At 39.8% G+C, this 15092-nt stretch overlaps 2 protein-coding genes across 7 annotated transcripts in view; one reads left to right on the top strand and one right to left on the bottom strand.

Annotated features, from left to right (window-relative positions):
* Positions 1–299: 299 nt before the first annotated feature.
* SCO1 (synthesis of cytochrome C oxidase 1) lies at positions 300–14991 on the bottom strand. The gene is made up of 6 exons (XM_070563433.1): positions 14644–14991; positions 13494–13584; positions 10347–10544; positions 9455–9547; positions 5686–5801; positions 300–1243 (listed from the first exon to the last, which is right to left on the bottom strand). Exons 1-6 carry the CDS (start codon positions 14929–14931, stop codon positions 1109–1111), a joined length of 921 nt encoding a protein of 306 aa, XP_070419534.1. The 5' UTR covers positions 14932–14991; the 3' UTR covers positions 300–1108.
* The window catches only part of ADPRM (ADP-ribose/CDP-alcohol diphosphatase, manganese dependent), a 38694-nt gene continuing 38516 nt past the window's right edge, over positions 14915–15092 (top strand). For 3 of the 6 annotated variants that reach the window (XM_070563431.1, XM_008529529.2, XM_070563428.1), the window contains exon 1: positions 14963–15086. The gene's annotated coding sequence lies outside the window, so the exon portion shown is untranslated. Of the gene's footprint in view, positions 15087–15092 lie in introns of all 6 variants that reach the window. The other 3 variants (XM_070563425.1, XM_070563429.1, XM_070563426.1) reach the window with 3 other exon arrangements.

A 15092-nucleotide genomic window follows, 5' to 3' on the forward strand; every position in this document is an offset into this window, starting at 1 on the left:
GACACACCAGAAGATGGGTCAACTCCAGAACAAAACCTTGTTTCCTCATAAAACAGTTTCTCAAGGTGTGTGTCCCCAGGCCGCCAGCATCTGAGGCACCTGGGATGTCTGCTATGAATGCAGGTCTCTGTATCCTACCTCACTGAGACTCAGTGAATCCAGCTCTGGGCTCTGGAACTTGTACTTCAACAAGCACCCACCTTCCCACCCACTTGAGTCTGTGAGTCTTGCCCTGAGAGCTGTGTCCTGCCATCTACGCACCCACTCTTCATCCACAAGAAAGGTCATGCTTGTCTGAGTTGCAAAACTGAATATGCCTTTATTTCATACACAGTGCAGTCTAGTAGAGGCAGAAAAGTACTCTGCATCACACTCATGACCAATATCCTCTTATATCCATTTGGTATGTCACTGGAAACCTGGCATGTCATTTAGATAAAAATCACATAAAAGATGCCAGAGAAACTGATCTGATGGTTTTCCCCAAACAATAGATTTCCTCTTCATTAGTAAGATTGGCACCTGCTGACGGGAAACATCATGCAAACCTGACAGTGATATTCAGTAACAAGGAAGACTGTACTTATTAACTATGAATTAAAGATTCATAAAGTCTTTCAAGTCTAAAGATTAACTATGAATGCCAGAGAGCCTAATGTGACTGGTATCAGCTACCAAGAACTCGAAGAGGAAAGCAAAGGCACTATGGAAATTACACTCCTCCTGGAAATTCAGCCCCACACCCTGCAGAGGTAGCAACGCCGATCAGAGGGCCCTGTTCCCGTGAGGAAAGGCACCAGCTGTGCCTCTCCCGGCTGTATCCTTCCCTGAGGTCCACTCCTCTGGCTTCACATTGACTTGGTCCACTGGTCTCAAGGTGACTATTTGGAAGTCTTTTAGTTGCAATCTTTACAGTTCCAAGAATCTATCTCGGCTGAAGCCAAGGGTAACATGTCCTGTGCAAAATACAGATGTTCTCACGGTATGAAGGCCATTCTGTGGGTTACACCTTTATATACATACATATAAACAGATATTGGTTACCATGGGAGACAAAGCTTCCTTCCTCTTCAGCAGGGGAACACTGCGCCCGGCACCGCTGCTTTGGCTAGCTCTTTTTCCTGTGTTCCCTCATGTGCGCAGCAATTGAACCAGCTATTTCTGCATTCTTCTTGTTCTGGCCAAAATAATCTAGAAACTCACCATTTGGTCCAATCAAGTACATTATTATTGTATGATCCACCTGCAGAGAACAGGGGTGGGGTGGAGATGACAAGAGGATTACCAAAATAAGTTGCTTATCTTACTGTATAAATACTGCAGGATAAGAGAACTTCACATTAATGGTTAAATAACCTTTGTAACATCTATTACTCTTACAGGCCTAAGCCTGTAATTCAGTGGCAAATTATCTAAAATCTTTTATGTTCCAGAAATCTGCACTGACTATTGTTTGATACATCAGCTAGAACCTAGAATTCTTTCGGTTCACTCCTTAACATACTCATCTACATAATCCCTGAGAAAAGAACCCATTTGTATGAAACGGCTGCTGCTGGCCTTCCTGAAACAGTCAAGGCTTGTGGAACAACAGGCTGACTTGGAGAGAGCTTACATTTCTCAGTGAAATACTTCATCTAACCCCTTAGCCAGATTGTAAAGACATGTCACACAGAATTAAAAATGTTGGTGAGAAATTACTTTTTTTAATAAAAAGTTCTTGGGTGTATTCCTTCAAGTTTCAAGAAAAACTGGTTATCATTCATTAGTACCTAAATTCTGTTTACCACATTTTATGAGAAGAAATCTAACCACTAAATATGTAACTTATAAATTTTACCACAGTACTTAGTCCTGATATTAGTGATTCAAATGGACACATGAAAACAAATGGTTTTTTCCCCTGGGAAATTTTTATACTACACTGAACAATACTGCCTGAAGGAAATGACCTGGAAACTCCTCAGGAGCCATAAATGCTACGCCTCCCAGGACTCATCTTAAATCCATTATCCATTTTCCTGGCAAAGTTCTTAAAACACTCCTAGCTCTATCTTAAGTTTAGATTAGTCATCAAATTTTTTTCAGTTATGTGCCTCCAAAAAATCCACTTGTGAATGAGCAGAAGACTTGGCACTTAACAGTCCTTGGAATTTACTGCAGACTTGATTGCTATTTGGCAAGACAACAAGACAGGAATGTGATCACACATACCAAACTGGAGACACCCTCAAATATACCCAAACACACATCATACGGCTATGAGGTCATTTCTTTATACACACACATTCATAAGGAGATAGCTAATGGAAAGAGCCACTTGCCCACTCACATAAGGAAAGAATGTACACCAAAGGGCTCAAACAGCTGGCGACTTTGTGCATCTTGGAAGAATTTACTGCAGGGGTAGGAGAGGGGATCTATGTCTGTCTCGCCACACATTTGATACAGAGTCACAATCAGGTCTCCTGATGGCTCTCCAAACCATACCCTGCAGCTTACACCTCTCTCTCTCCCTATTTCTTCCTTTTTTCTATTCTTTCTCTTCCCTGTTCTCTCTCTCCCTTCAAAAACAGAATTCCAATGTTGGACTTATTTTATGAGTATTCTTAATATAAATGACTTTCTAGTACGTAATAAAAATACTGTTCTATCCCTATCTGTCAAACTCATCAGTGGCCAGGTCTCAATGTTCATTTGGGCTGTGGGCAGAGCAAATGTCCATCTGTTTCTAATACAGAGTGCCTTAATGTTCTCAGAGATCCTAGTACAGAAAAAGAACACTAGCGTTTACTGACAGGCTCTTCCATGTGTCACCTCAACCCAGGAAGCAGGTGTCATACTCCTTTACAACCCACAAAACAGTTTAAGCTACACAGACATAAGTCACCTAATTAGTAAGTCCCAGACCTAAGCTTAGAACCCAGATCTGCTCAATTCTCAAGTCCACAATCTTTTCATATCCCCATTTTGCCACCACCTCTATTGGAATTCTACGGGAGAACCATCCAGTTTTTCTAATGTGCAAGTTCTATTTAAAATTTTTATTTTTTGAAAAGGTAAAAAATGCACATAAAAAACAAAAAGAATATGCAGTAAACTTATACAATGAAAGTCTTTCCCCTCTTTCAGATTCCCAGGGTTTCTCAGTTCTCTTCCTCAGAGGGAACCTCTGCCACCAGCTCCTTCTATATTCTTCCAGAGAAATTCTTTGCATTTATTAGTATGTGTACATCTACTGATTTCCTTTACCACCTCCATCTATTTCTTTTTAAACAGAAGTTACAGAAGTATATACTATACTTGTTTTCTCATTTAACAATATGTTGGATATTGTTCTTTATCAGTACATGCATAATAGTCCTTTGAGAAATGTCTGCTTGGTTTTCAGTCTTTTTACAAACAATGCTGTAGGGTATAGCTGCAGGGCAAATTCCAAAAAGTAGGATCTCTAAGCTGACAAGCAGTCCACTTTAAGTGTTGGTAAGATACGGACAAACTGCCCTCTGAAGAGTGTGTATCAATTTAATTCCTACGTACAGTGCATCAATGTGTCTGTTGTTCCACTTCACTCCAACAGTGTAATCTCCTCTTTTCCCAAATTACATTTTGACAATATATTTCAAACTTTTGACTTTTGCTGATCTAACAGGTGAAAAATGGCATCACATTACATAATTCACATTTCTTTTATTATGAGTGAAACTGAACATCTGTTCTTAAGTTTGAAAGCCATTTGTATTTTTTTAGAATTGTTTTCTAATTAATACTTACAAAATAATGCACTCTACATATAATGCAGTGACATGTGCATTTAGCTTTCATGAAGTCCTCCAGGTTTGGCAGGCCCAGTTCACATAAACTACCAGTCTGAGGATTCTACTAGCATTCAAAAGCAAGAAGCCTCCCTTTTGCTGCTGTTGCCTGAGATTAAGAAAACCTCACAGCATTACATCTCAACCTTGAAGGCACTCTCTCACTCCCCGCAGGTCCTTACATCTTAAAAGAAATTGCCCATACCATCTTGTGGATGAGAATCTGTGACCTCAAGGGATAGAAGTCACACTAATGCAAAACCCAAGAGGCTGGAGAGTGTCTCCCCCTATTGGTTCATTTAGCAAATGTACAGCAGTGAACTCATTGATTCTTACCAAATTCTTCTGGTAGCAGACCAGTATTTCTCAAAATGGCGTCTAGGATGTATTCCAGAGGGTCCAAGAAGTCTTCATAAGACTTAAATATTTGTATTTTAAGATTAAAAAAATTAATGTCTATATTCTGGATTATGTGCATGACTACTTTTTAACTGACTCCAAATCTCAGTGCCCAAACCTGTGTTTATGAGCTTACTGGCACCTGGCTGTACACTACTGGTTACAGGCAGACAACAAGAAAATGATATATTCTTGCTGAGTCAAGACCAAACAGTCAAGGTAGACTACACGATTAAAGGTTTCAAAATATTTTAAATAAGAAAACCCGAGGGGCAGGTGGTGGTACAGTTGGGTGTCTGAGAACAGCCGGCCCAAAGCACGTTCTCGTGGTGAGCAGCGCTCTGGCTTCACGCAAGTGCCTCGCCCTACATTAACTGAAAGTTTTACTTGAATTTTATAGGTTGTTTGGTTTTATTTGTAAAACCTCTTTTTGACCTTAGAATGACAAGCTATAAGCTCATAAGACTAAAGACTAAGGAGTGTTACCTAATTTACAATCATATATATTTAAACAATTTAATAAAACTCATTTAACACCGACGTCAGACTGATCAGCTCACCTGCTCCCACTATCATAAGTTAAACTTAAAACCAGTTAATATAACTTTCTTGTATACAAAGGGTGAAGAAGTCTGAAAAGTTCTTTTTCCATGGCTCCCTCTCTCAGCCATTGCTCCCCTCTGCTCTTCTCTCATTCTTCTCATACTGCTGGTGCAACAAGAGGAAACCACAGTAGGGTCCCCCACTTTTCTTAACCTTAGGGCTTAAGGAAAAATGCTAATTTTTCTCATCTTTTTCTCCCATGAATCCAAGTTTCCCTAACTCTCTAAGGCACCAGAACTGGAAAATAAGATTACTGCGTGGTCTTAAAGCAAAGGGACCAGAAGCCTGCCTTTAATGTAGGCCATAGGCTACAGGGGCACATGTGTTCCAGGTTTAAAGGCGATGGAGAAGTCACAGTGGGCCGTGGAGACCAAGCATCACAGTGAGATGTCCCCTCTGCACATCGCTACTGGGAACTGGTCATGGCACAGAATGAAGTCTTATTCACTCTACCCCAAAATGCAATTCACTGTGGCCTAACACTGCTTCTCAAAAGGAACACATTTCTTACACCTCTTCACTGGGGACACAATTTGTTTGTCCCCAGTGTGTCTCTTTATTTCCAACATGGTACCCGAGTATTATATTCTACTGAATCTAAGATACCACTCATTTTATACTGTGCCGTAATTTTATGTACCACTAGAAAAGAAAAGCAGGCAATTAAACTATAAGAGTGAATATAAATTAAACAAATATCCTTAAAAAAAATTATACTTCTACTATCCTTTAAAGCATCTATAATTCCTAAGGAATTTTCAATAATCTCAGGTATTCTTTCATCTCTGAAGCCAGCGGTCACCTAAAGCTGTATGAATGTCTGGGACCTGGGAACCGGCCATGGGCTGAAGCCTGAGCATTTACTTACTATGTAGTCTTCATCTTCGTCCTTGGGACCAGGGCTGTAATATACTCTGTATGCCCTGGCCACTTGGTCAATCTCTTCTTTTGTGCCAGTCAAACCAATCAGTTTGGGAGAAAATTCTAAATAAAAAATGAGAAAGACAATGAAAAATGAGAACCAAGCAAAATCACCATCCTTAGTTCAAAAACCAGTATGAGTTATAAAGCAGCCCTATTGCCAGTTTCTTCCTGTGAGTTCCTAAATAATTCCTCACGATTCAAAAGAAAAGAAATTCACACAGAACAATACTCCTTTGTAATACATAAGTCACATTCTCCAAGGCCATAAAACACACCTTCACAAATTTAAAAGAATGGAAATAACACAGTGTACGCTCTCAGACCACAACGGAATTAAACTAGAAATCAATAACAGAAAGACATCTGGAAAATCCTAAAACACGTAGATTAAACACCATTAAAAAAGAAATTTCAAGAGAAGTTAAAAAATATTTTGAACTAAATGAAAATGAAAAGACAACTTATCAAAATTTGTGGGGTGCAGTGAAAACAGTGTTTAGAGGGAAATTTGTAGCACTGAATGCATATATTAAAAAAGAAAGATCTAAAATCAATAATCTAGGTTTCCCCCTTAGGAAACTAGAAAAAAGCAAATTAAATCCAAAGCAAGCAAGAGAAAAGAATATGAACAGAAATCAATGAAACTGAAAAGAAAAATTAATAGAGAGAAATCAATGAAACCAAAAGCTGTTTCTTCATAATATAAAAGTCAAATCCTTTCATGATTATCTAGGAAGATACGGAGAGAATATATTCTAATTATTTAAATCATATTTTTTATTAATTAGTTGTTTTTAAATAATTAGACGTAGTTCTGAGATATGTTGAAATTTAAAGTTATCATCATGAATTAAGCACTACTGTTTTTCATTGAATCATAGGAGAAAAAAGTCTGCTTCACAATTAGTTCATACCAGGTCAAAATATCTGTATCTCACTTTCCAGCAAATAATCTCAAAGCATGTATTTGCTGTTAAGTTTTTGTAATTTATGTTAAGTGAGCTGGTGGAAGTCACTTAAAACACCTGGATTCATCAGGATACTGAGATGAGAGCCCAACATTTAACAGCAGTACCATCTTCCAAAGGTAGAGAAAACCTATTTTCATTCCTTGGACTAATTCAATCTAAATTGAAAAATTGTCCAGATACTGAAAAAGCAAGATGGCTTGTCTTTCTTTTTTACTGTATGAGTAAATAAAGCGAAAGGTGAATGAAGCCTGAATTAGTTGCACACCCAAACCTTTTCTTTAATTTTTGAAATTGATATAATTTTCTAAATACCAACTTAAATATTTTTAAATACCCCCCAAATGTAACTAGTAATGATCACACACCAATCACTCTATGTATGTGCTGCTGAAGAATATTACCATAAGGATTTGGTATCTCAGCTAGGTATAGGAACTCAGATGTCTACTTATTTGGGGATATTTAGAATTTGGTTAATACGTGGTGAAAAATAACTGCCAATATAACACACATTTAAATTGGGGATTGTTTATCATCCAATGAGTTATACCTGCTTTTTACTGCTTTGGGAAATAACTATGCTATTTAAGTGTCTGCCAAACCTGCAAACTGTGGACATACATTCTGCTTAAAGATAGAACGAAAATTCTAAAACTTCAAGGAGAAAACATAAACTTTTATAACCTTGGGTTAGGCAAAGATTTCTTACACATGAAACTGAAAGAATTATCTACAAAACACATTGGCAAGAGACTGAAATGACAAGCCAGAGACTGGGAGAAAATACTTGCAAATCACACACCTGATAAAAAGACTTGATCAGGAATACAAACAATAAACAAATAAATAAAAAGAAAAAGGGGCCGACCCCATGGCCTAGTGGTTAAGTTCAATGTGCTCCACTTTGGCAGCCTGGGTTCGGATCCCAGGAGCAGACCTACAGCATTCGTCAGCCATGCTGTGGCAGTGACCTACATAAAAAATAGAGGATGAGTAGCACAGACGTTAGCTCAGGGAGAATCTTTCTCAGCAAAAAATTTAAAAAATAAAACAGCCTCATAAAAATGGGCAAAACACGTGAAGAGACACTTCACACCAAAGAAGACACACAGATGGCAAATAAGAGCATGAAAAGATGCTTACGTTAACAGTCATTAGGGAAACGCATAATAAATCCACCAGGAGATACAATTAAACACCTACTGAAGTGGTTACCATGAAAACAACTGACCATATCAAGCGTGGTGAGGACGGAGAGGAGCTGGAACTCTCATACACTGCTAGTGGGAATGCAAAAAAGTACAACCACTTTGGAAAACAGTCTGTCAGTTTCTTAAAAAGTTAAACATGCACCTACCACATGATCCAGCCACTCCACTCCTAGGTCAAGAGAAATGAAAGCATGTGCCCATACAAAGACTTGCATATTGGGAGCTTTATTTGTAATAGCCCCAAACTGGAAATAATTCCAACGTCCGTCAGTGGAATACCACTCAGCAATAAAAAGAAATGAACTATTGATAATGCTACAACATGGATGAATCTCAAAATAATTATGCTGAAAGAAGCCACTCAAAAAAAAAGAGTACATCGTGTATAATTCTATTTACATAAACTTCTAGAAAATACAAACTAATCTACATTGACAGAAAGCAGAGCAGTGGTGCCTGGAGACAGGAGGTGGGTGAAGGGGAGGGAGGAACGAGGGACAGGGACGAGGAAAGTGCTGGGGGGATGAAGTGTTCATTTTGACTGTGGTGATGGTTTCACAAGTGCACATGCATCAAACGGTAACACACTGTACACCGTTAAATACATACACTTCACTGGATATCAATTATATCTCAATAAATCTGTTAAATAATAAAAATATATAGCAGGTCCTTCAGAGAACACATTTTTAAATAACCTCAAAGTTTTAGAGGATATGCATTAGAATGTGTCATATAACAAAAATAAATATAAAACTATTCATTATCTTTCTGACCAGTAGCTCAAAATCAATTTCACCATAATTAAAATTTAAATTCCTGATCTTTAAGCCCCCACGTTCCAGACACTAGTATAACAAAACATATCTGATCAATTTTTATTCTCATTACATTTTTCAGCTGAAGAAACTTGAATCCACAGAAACTAAGCAACTTACCTAAGCTCATCAGAACCTAAGTATTCAACCTTAATTCTACCATAATTTACAGCCTTTATAAGTACTTTCTAATAGTTTTAGCTGGCACGTTCAGGTGTTTGAATTGAAATTCTTCCATTAAAAGTCATAAATGTGTCATAATAAATGTTTTGAATTTATAAAATATGTCCTATGAATTCAAAATAAGTTTACATTAAACAATTCATCTTTAATCTCCCAACGTACATACTATCGGAATGTATGTTTATCCTAATTTTACAAAGGAGAGAATGATGTACAGAGCTGGAATTAGAAGCTGGCCTTATTTTCAATTCAAGTCTCTGCGAACTTTGTTGATATGTGAAGGCCAAGTTCAAGCCTTCCTGTGACAAAACAGTAAGAGTCCTGCACCAGGCACTGAGAAACTTGTTTCTTATTTATTTACCTATTAGCCACAGCGACAACTCGGAGCCTCATCTTTTTATTCGTCTGTAAAATTGGTGATAATACCATTTGTCCTCGATATTTCATAAGACATTGTAAGATTCAAGTAAGCTGATCTTTCAAGAACTATAAGAGGTAAACAGATGTAAAGTATTATTAATAAAACACACCTTTCACATAATTTGCAATGGCTTCTTTTGTGTCCCTCTCTGGGTCAATAGTGATGAAAAGTGGAGTTAAATCTGGCAGAGTTGGAATACTGTCTGAAAGAAAGGAGGAATACTATCTCATTAGTCCGTATTCAAACTCTAACGGAAAAGACAAAGACAACCAGCAACTACAGTAGAGTGTAGTAAGTGCTACAGCAGGTGTTAAGGAAACAAGGAGGAACATCTAACACTGGCATGGAGCGGACGGGGAGGAGGATGGGATGGCCTCCCAGAGAAGCAGATCTATGTATTACCTGTGGTGAAATCAGATGTATATCCTACCGAATACCTGCACCAGTGCACACGTTGTTACCCAGATCACACCACGTGACTATCTTCTCTCCTAATCCAATCCAACGTTTGCAGTCCCCTCCCAACCCCCCATCGTATCTCAAGGGCAAGGCAAACTATTAACAAGGACTGAATACCCTGGAACAACTCATTTTAAGAAGGACAGTACCCTTTTCATTGGTACTAATAAATGCCACCAACTGCACATCACAGACCATACCACAGATTTCCCAGCTTAACCATCAGTTACCAGGGAAAAGGCAATGGCAGTGTCAGTGATGGGAGGCCACAGTAAAGGGAGGGACACAAAGCAGAGTTAAGGGAAACCCAGACCACACTGATATTTTTAAGCAATCTAACATTTGGCATCAAAATAAGCTTCTTTTGGTGGAGAATAAGCATGGAATCATGGGAATCAAAGCAACAAACAAGCCTAATGCTGAGATTTTATGTTCTCATAAACCAGATAATTACAACCCTCCTCCATCAGTACCATAAGGATGTGAAAAGCATAGTAACATTAAGTAAACAGATAATTTTTATAGCAAGTGATGGCACTTACCTATTTCATCCACGACTTGAATCATTTTTTCTAGTTCTTCTGGACAGACATCAGGGCAATGAGTGAAACCAAAATAAATCAATACCCACTGACCCAGGTAGTCCTTATCAGTTTTGGACTCTCCAGTATGAGTTGTGAGGGAAAACGGGCCCCCAAGTAAAGGTTTTCCGATGCTTCGCTGCCGTTGCTTCTCCAGCTCTTAGACACACACACACACACCAAAAAAAAAAAAAAAAAAAAAGTCAATCTAACCACAGATACTCAAATGCCTGATACAGGGTCTGTACTATAATAATGACTGTGAGGGTACAAAATGTGGAAGAAACAGTCTCAGTTTTCAAGAACTTTAAAAAACGTTTTAAGAAAAATAAGCATAAAACAGTAGAACAAAATCAAATGCTATGGTATGTAGTAAGGACTATAAGAAAAGAAAATGGTAAAAATATTTCTTTCTCTTCCAGAACAATTCGGTCCTAAGCCATTAGGTGTGGCCACAATGGGGGTGGGGGAAAGGGTACAGCAGAGCACATTGTCTGAGCCCAAGTGGGCAAGGTGGGTGGCCCGCATTGGGAGTCCGGGCCTGAGAGTGCCAAAGAAGGCAGCAGCATGGGGAAGGGAGGGCAGTGATGCGACCTCAGTTACATATGGGGGATTGATCAAATAAGTAAACATACTAAAAACAAAGAGAGTTATAAATGGAAAAGGTGTTAGAATGACAGAAAGAGAAACTAGAATAAACCTTACAGTATCAGAAAGAAACTGGAGATGCGGTGAACTTATGGTGTCAATGTATACAGATATAGAAACACATACATACATCTTTCCTAACTCTGGCCGCTGACAGGACCTGGGAAGACACACCCCAACAGCAAAAAGTTCATATCCTGACTTCTAAATATCATCCTCCACTAAAAGGAAACAGGTTTTTTAGAGAAATGGCTGATTTCAGGGCTGGGGCAGAAAGAGTCTAAGATGAGCCTGAAACATCTTGCTGTGTGAGAATTAAGAAAGAACTCAAAGAATACTGGAGACATGTCAAAAAGAAACAGAAGCCTGCTCAATAAGGCCCCCATTAACCAATGTGGGACAATTTGAGCATCAAAATAAAGAGAACAACAGGGGTCTGGCAGGGTGACATAGTGGTTAAGTTCGCACACACTGCTTTGGCGGCCAGGGGTTCGCCGGTTCCAATCCCGGGTGTCGAGCTACCCATGGCTTATCAAGCCATGCTGTGGCAGGCCTCCCACATATAAAGTAGAGGAAGATGGGCCTAGATGTTAACTCAGGGCCAATCTTCCTCAGCAAAACGAGGACTGGCAGTGGATGTTAGCTCGGGACTAATCTTCCACAAAATAAATAAATAAATAAAGAGAACAATGGATTACAACTCATTGACTATATAGGAAAGCATGAGTCCATACTGATATAAATAAATGAACTGAGAGTTTGATGTGGAACAGAATGTTTACATATGTAAATATACATCCAAAAATACATATTACCTACATTTTCCGTAGAGAAGCCTGACAGATAGCACCTTAATCAAATGATCAAACTGAACATTATCAGCAATGGGATAAAGTGAAATCATGTGGCACCTGAAGAGGTGCAATGAGAACACAGCATCACTTTTGTGACATTCCTGCCAAAAGAACATAACCTGAATCTAATCATGAGGAAACATCGGACAAACCCGAACTAAGGGACATTCTACAAAATAAGTGGCCTATAATATTGAAAGTTGTCAAGGTCATGAAAGTCAGATAAAGACTGAAAAACCGTTACAGATTGAAGGAGGCTAGAGAGACAATAATTGGGTATGGTGTGGTTTTGAACTGGATCCTTGTGCTATAATAAAGGGCATCAAGTTGAAAAACGAATGAGGTCTGAAGATCGAACGGTACTAACATTATCAATGTTAATTTTCTTATTTTGAGGGTTGTACTGTGGTTATGTTGGAGAATGTCCTTGTTTGTAAGAAATACACAATCCAGTATTTGGAGATGATGAGGCATCATGTCAGCAAATTTACAAACACTTTTAATGTTGTTTCATAATACATTTTTTAATAAAATAAAATGTTATTAATTGCAGGTGAAATTCCAAACCAAAGTCAAAAGAAGCTTGCATTTTCTAGAATTGTCTCTACCACTACTTTGCTAGCTTCTCAGCTGTATTTCATTGTGAAACTAAGGGAACTTCACTGCTTATTAAAATATGAAAATCCTATCAATAAAACATTGCTTGTTATACAAAAGAAATATGTCTATCTATCAGTATGGATCCTATGGTGGCTAAGGTTCTAAAGCCTATGAATTCTCACTCCCAGATTTAAACATTACCATTTATATAATGGCATCAAAAGAGACTAAAGTAAAGAATCAGAACAGATTTAAGCAATACTTTAAAGATTTACTGGAAACTTCTAAACCAAATGTTAAAAGTCCTGGAATATTCACTAAACTATAAAGTTCTTGTACACAATTTCTAAGTACTTTAAGTGCTAATCCTGTGCAGTTCCTGGCATTGCCCGCCCCGGTTCTTGCTCTCTCTCTCTCCATCATCCATGGTCAGCCTCTGGCCTTTCCCTCTGATACTCAGTAGTTTGCAGTAAGGGTTGAGCCTGCCTGTGGCCCTCAGAGCACCCTGAACTTCTCTCTGGCTTGGCAGAAACTCATCTAGTGAAACCCTTTACTTCTGTATCTCTTTCCCTGCTATGTGCACCTTGGTGGCTGGACTGCGTCTCAGTCATCTTTGTACCCTCTGGACTTCATACTACCCACATTCAACTCTGCCCACAATAAGTCTTTTCATATTGTTAGACCGTGGTATCCTGGATTGTATCCTGGAACAGATAAAAGACAATGGAAAAACAGGTGAAAGCCAAATAAAGTTTGCAGTTTCATGAATAGTATTGTACCAATTTTAATTTCTTAGTTTTGATAAATGAGCCATGGTTATATAAAATGTTAACATTTGGGGAAGCTAGGTGAAAGGTATACGGGAACTCTCCATGCCATCTTTACAACTCTTGTATTAATCTAAAATTATTTGAAGATAAATAGTTTAGAAACAAAAAAACAAAAAAGACGTTAGTCCATAGCAGGAAGTATTTTATTCAGGGCTGACCAGATGCTATCCACTTACTCTCTGTCTTTTCTTTCTTGAAGTACTTCATTCCAGCCAATAAGGCTCCTCCAATAGCGAATGTGACTGCTAAGGATTTCCAGGAAACAGGCTACTGGGGCAGAATTCAAAAATAAAAATTCTAGTAAGATGCAAACATTTAATCATACGACATTTATTATACTAGTTTCTAATATACACACACAGGCCTTGATCTTGTTAACCGTGTAGACTGCTTCATGTTACTTTGGGATGAGAAAATACTGAAAGCTTCTGTGGCTGCAGTTGCATCTGGGCTCCTAACACAATTACAAAGGCACTTATTGCCAAGGGAAAGTTCCCTGAGTCGATTTCTTTTCAGGTGAAAAAACGACCCAAAGCTCAAGTTATTACATGTTACTACGTGTCACCCTGATCCCAACTGCTGATTTAAAACCTGTTAATTATCTGCTTGTGCCGATGTTGAGAACATAAATAAACCAAATAAAATCTGGGAGGTTAAACTAACTCTGGCTTCCAGAAGTAACAAAACCAAAGTAGAGGAGATCTAAATGCGGAGCTTCTTGCAAATTGCATGAAGTTATTTCTTTGTACTCCCTTTCAAGTCCCAAGGCAGGATGTCGACCACCTAGGCCCAACTCATTAACCTTCCCCCACCTCCAAAAACCACTTCCATCACCTATCACTAGAAGGCAGTGGCTCTTAAGTTTTTTGGGTCAGAACTAGAACCCGAGAGAAACCAAAGAAGGCATAACCAGCATGCAACTATGACCCACATTTTGCTCAATTTCAAAATATACACCGAACCTCTGAAGACAGATTCCAGAGACAGAAATCATAAAAATGCTCTGACTCCTCAATCACGGTAAACTTTAGGTTGAGACCCCCTAAGAAATCGTGAAACTTAACTTTTTGGCGCAAAAGCTAAGTAAAACCCAAGCCGGGGTATCTAACCACGTGGAGAGACTCAAGTCCTCTCTTTACGGCTGGGACGACCGACAAACCAAGGGAGACGAGAGGAGACACTGTGACCCAGGCAAGCCGGCGGAGCTGAGGGCAATTTCCGGCCAGGCAGAGAGGTTTCAGAGGTTATGACTAAGTCGCATGGGAAGGCCACAGGCCTGCCCCACAACCACGACGAGCGGAGGAAGGGCTCCAGGTGTGCACTCACCCCGGGTTGCGAGGGGCGCGTGGGGTCTCTGCGGCCCTCCGGCCCCGGCCCCGACGAGCCCGGCGGGGGCGGTCTCGCCGTGAACTGGCGGCTTCCCAGGCAGCTGCCAGCGATCCCCGAGGCCCGCCATGCCTCCTTTCGCCGCGCGCAGAGTTGCCTCAGCAAGACCCTGGCGGTCCCCTCTGCCGGGCCCCAAATTCCGAGTCCGCGGGGCAAGAGACGCCACAATCGGCCACCAGGAAGCTGCAAGATGCAGCCGCGTACTACCAACGCACTCGCCATGAGCATAGGAAACCGCGCCTCCTTCGGCCCGCCCCCCGACTTCCGGGGCCGGTTCCGCTTCCTCCGGAAGTCAGAAGGAGCCGCTCTTTCCGCTCCACTCGATGGTGGCGCGGTTGCTTAGCCTGTAGTCAGGAAGCCCTTGGCCGAGGAGCTGGCGCGCGGTAGGT

The sequence above is a fragment of the Equus przewalskii genome, chromosome 10 (genome assembly GCF_037783145.1).
Source record: "Equus przewalskii isolate Varuska chromosome 10, EquPr2, whole genome shotgun sequence".
In the NCBI taxonomy this organism is placed as follows: domain Eukaryota; kingdom Metazoa; phylum Chordata; class Mammalia; order Perissodactyla; family Equidae; genus Equus; species Equus przewalskii.

Coding starts and splice junctions, on each gene's coding strand:
- SCO1 (XM_070563433.1), bottom strand. CDS start 14,931: ATGCTCATGGCGAGTGCGTTGGTAGTACGCGGCTGCATCTTGCAGCTT. Junction 13,585..14,643: donor CGCGCCCCTCGCAACCCGGG/GTGAGTGCACAC, acceptor CTGCCCCAGTAG/CCTGTTTCCTGGAAATCCTT. Junction 9,548..10,346: donor TCAAGTCGTGGATGAAATAG/GTAAGTGCCATC, acceptor CCTTTCTTTCAG/ACAGTATTCCAACTCTGCCA.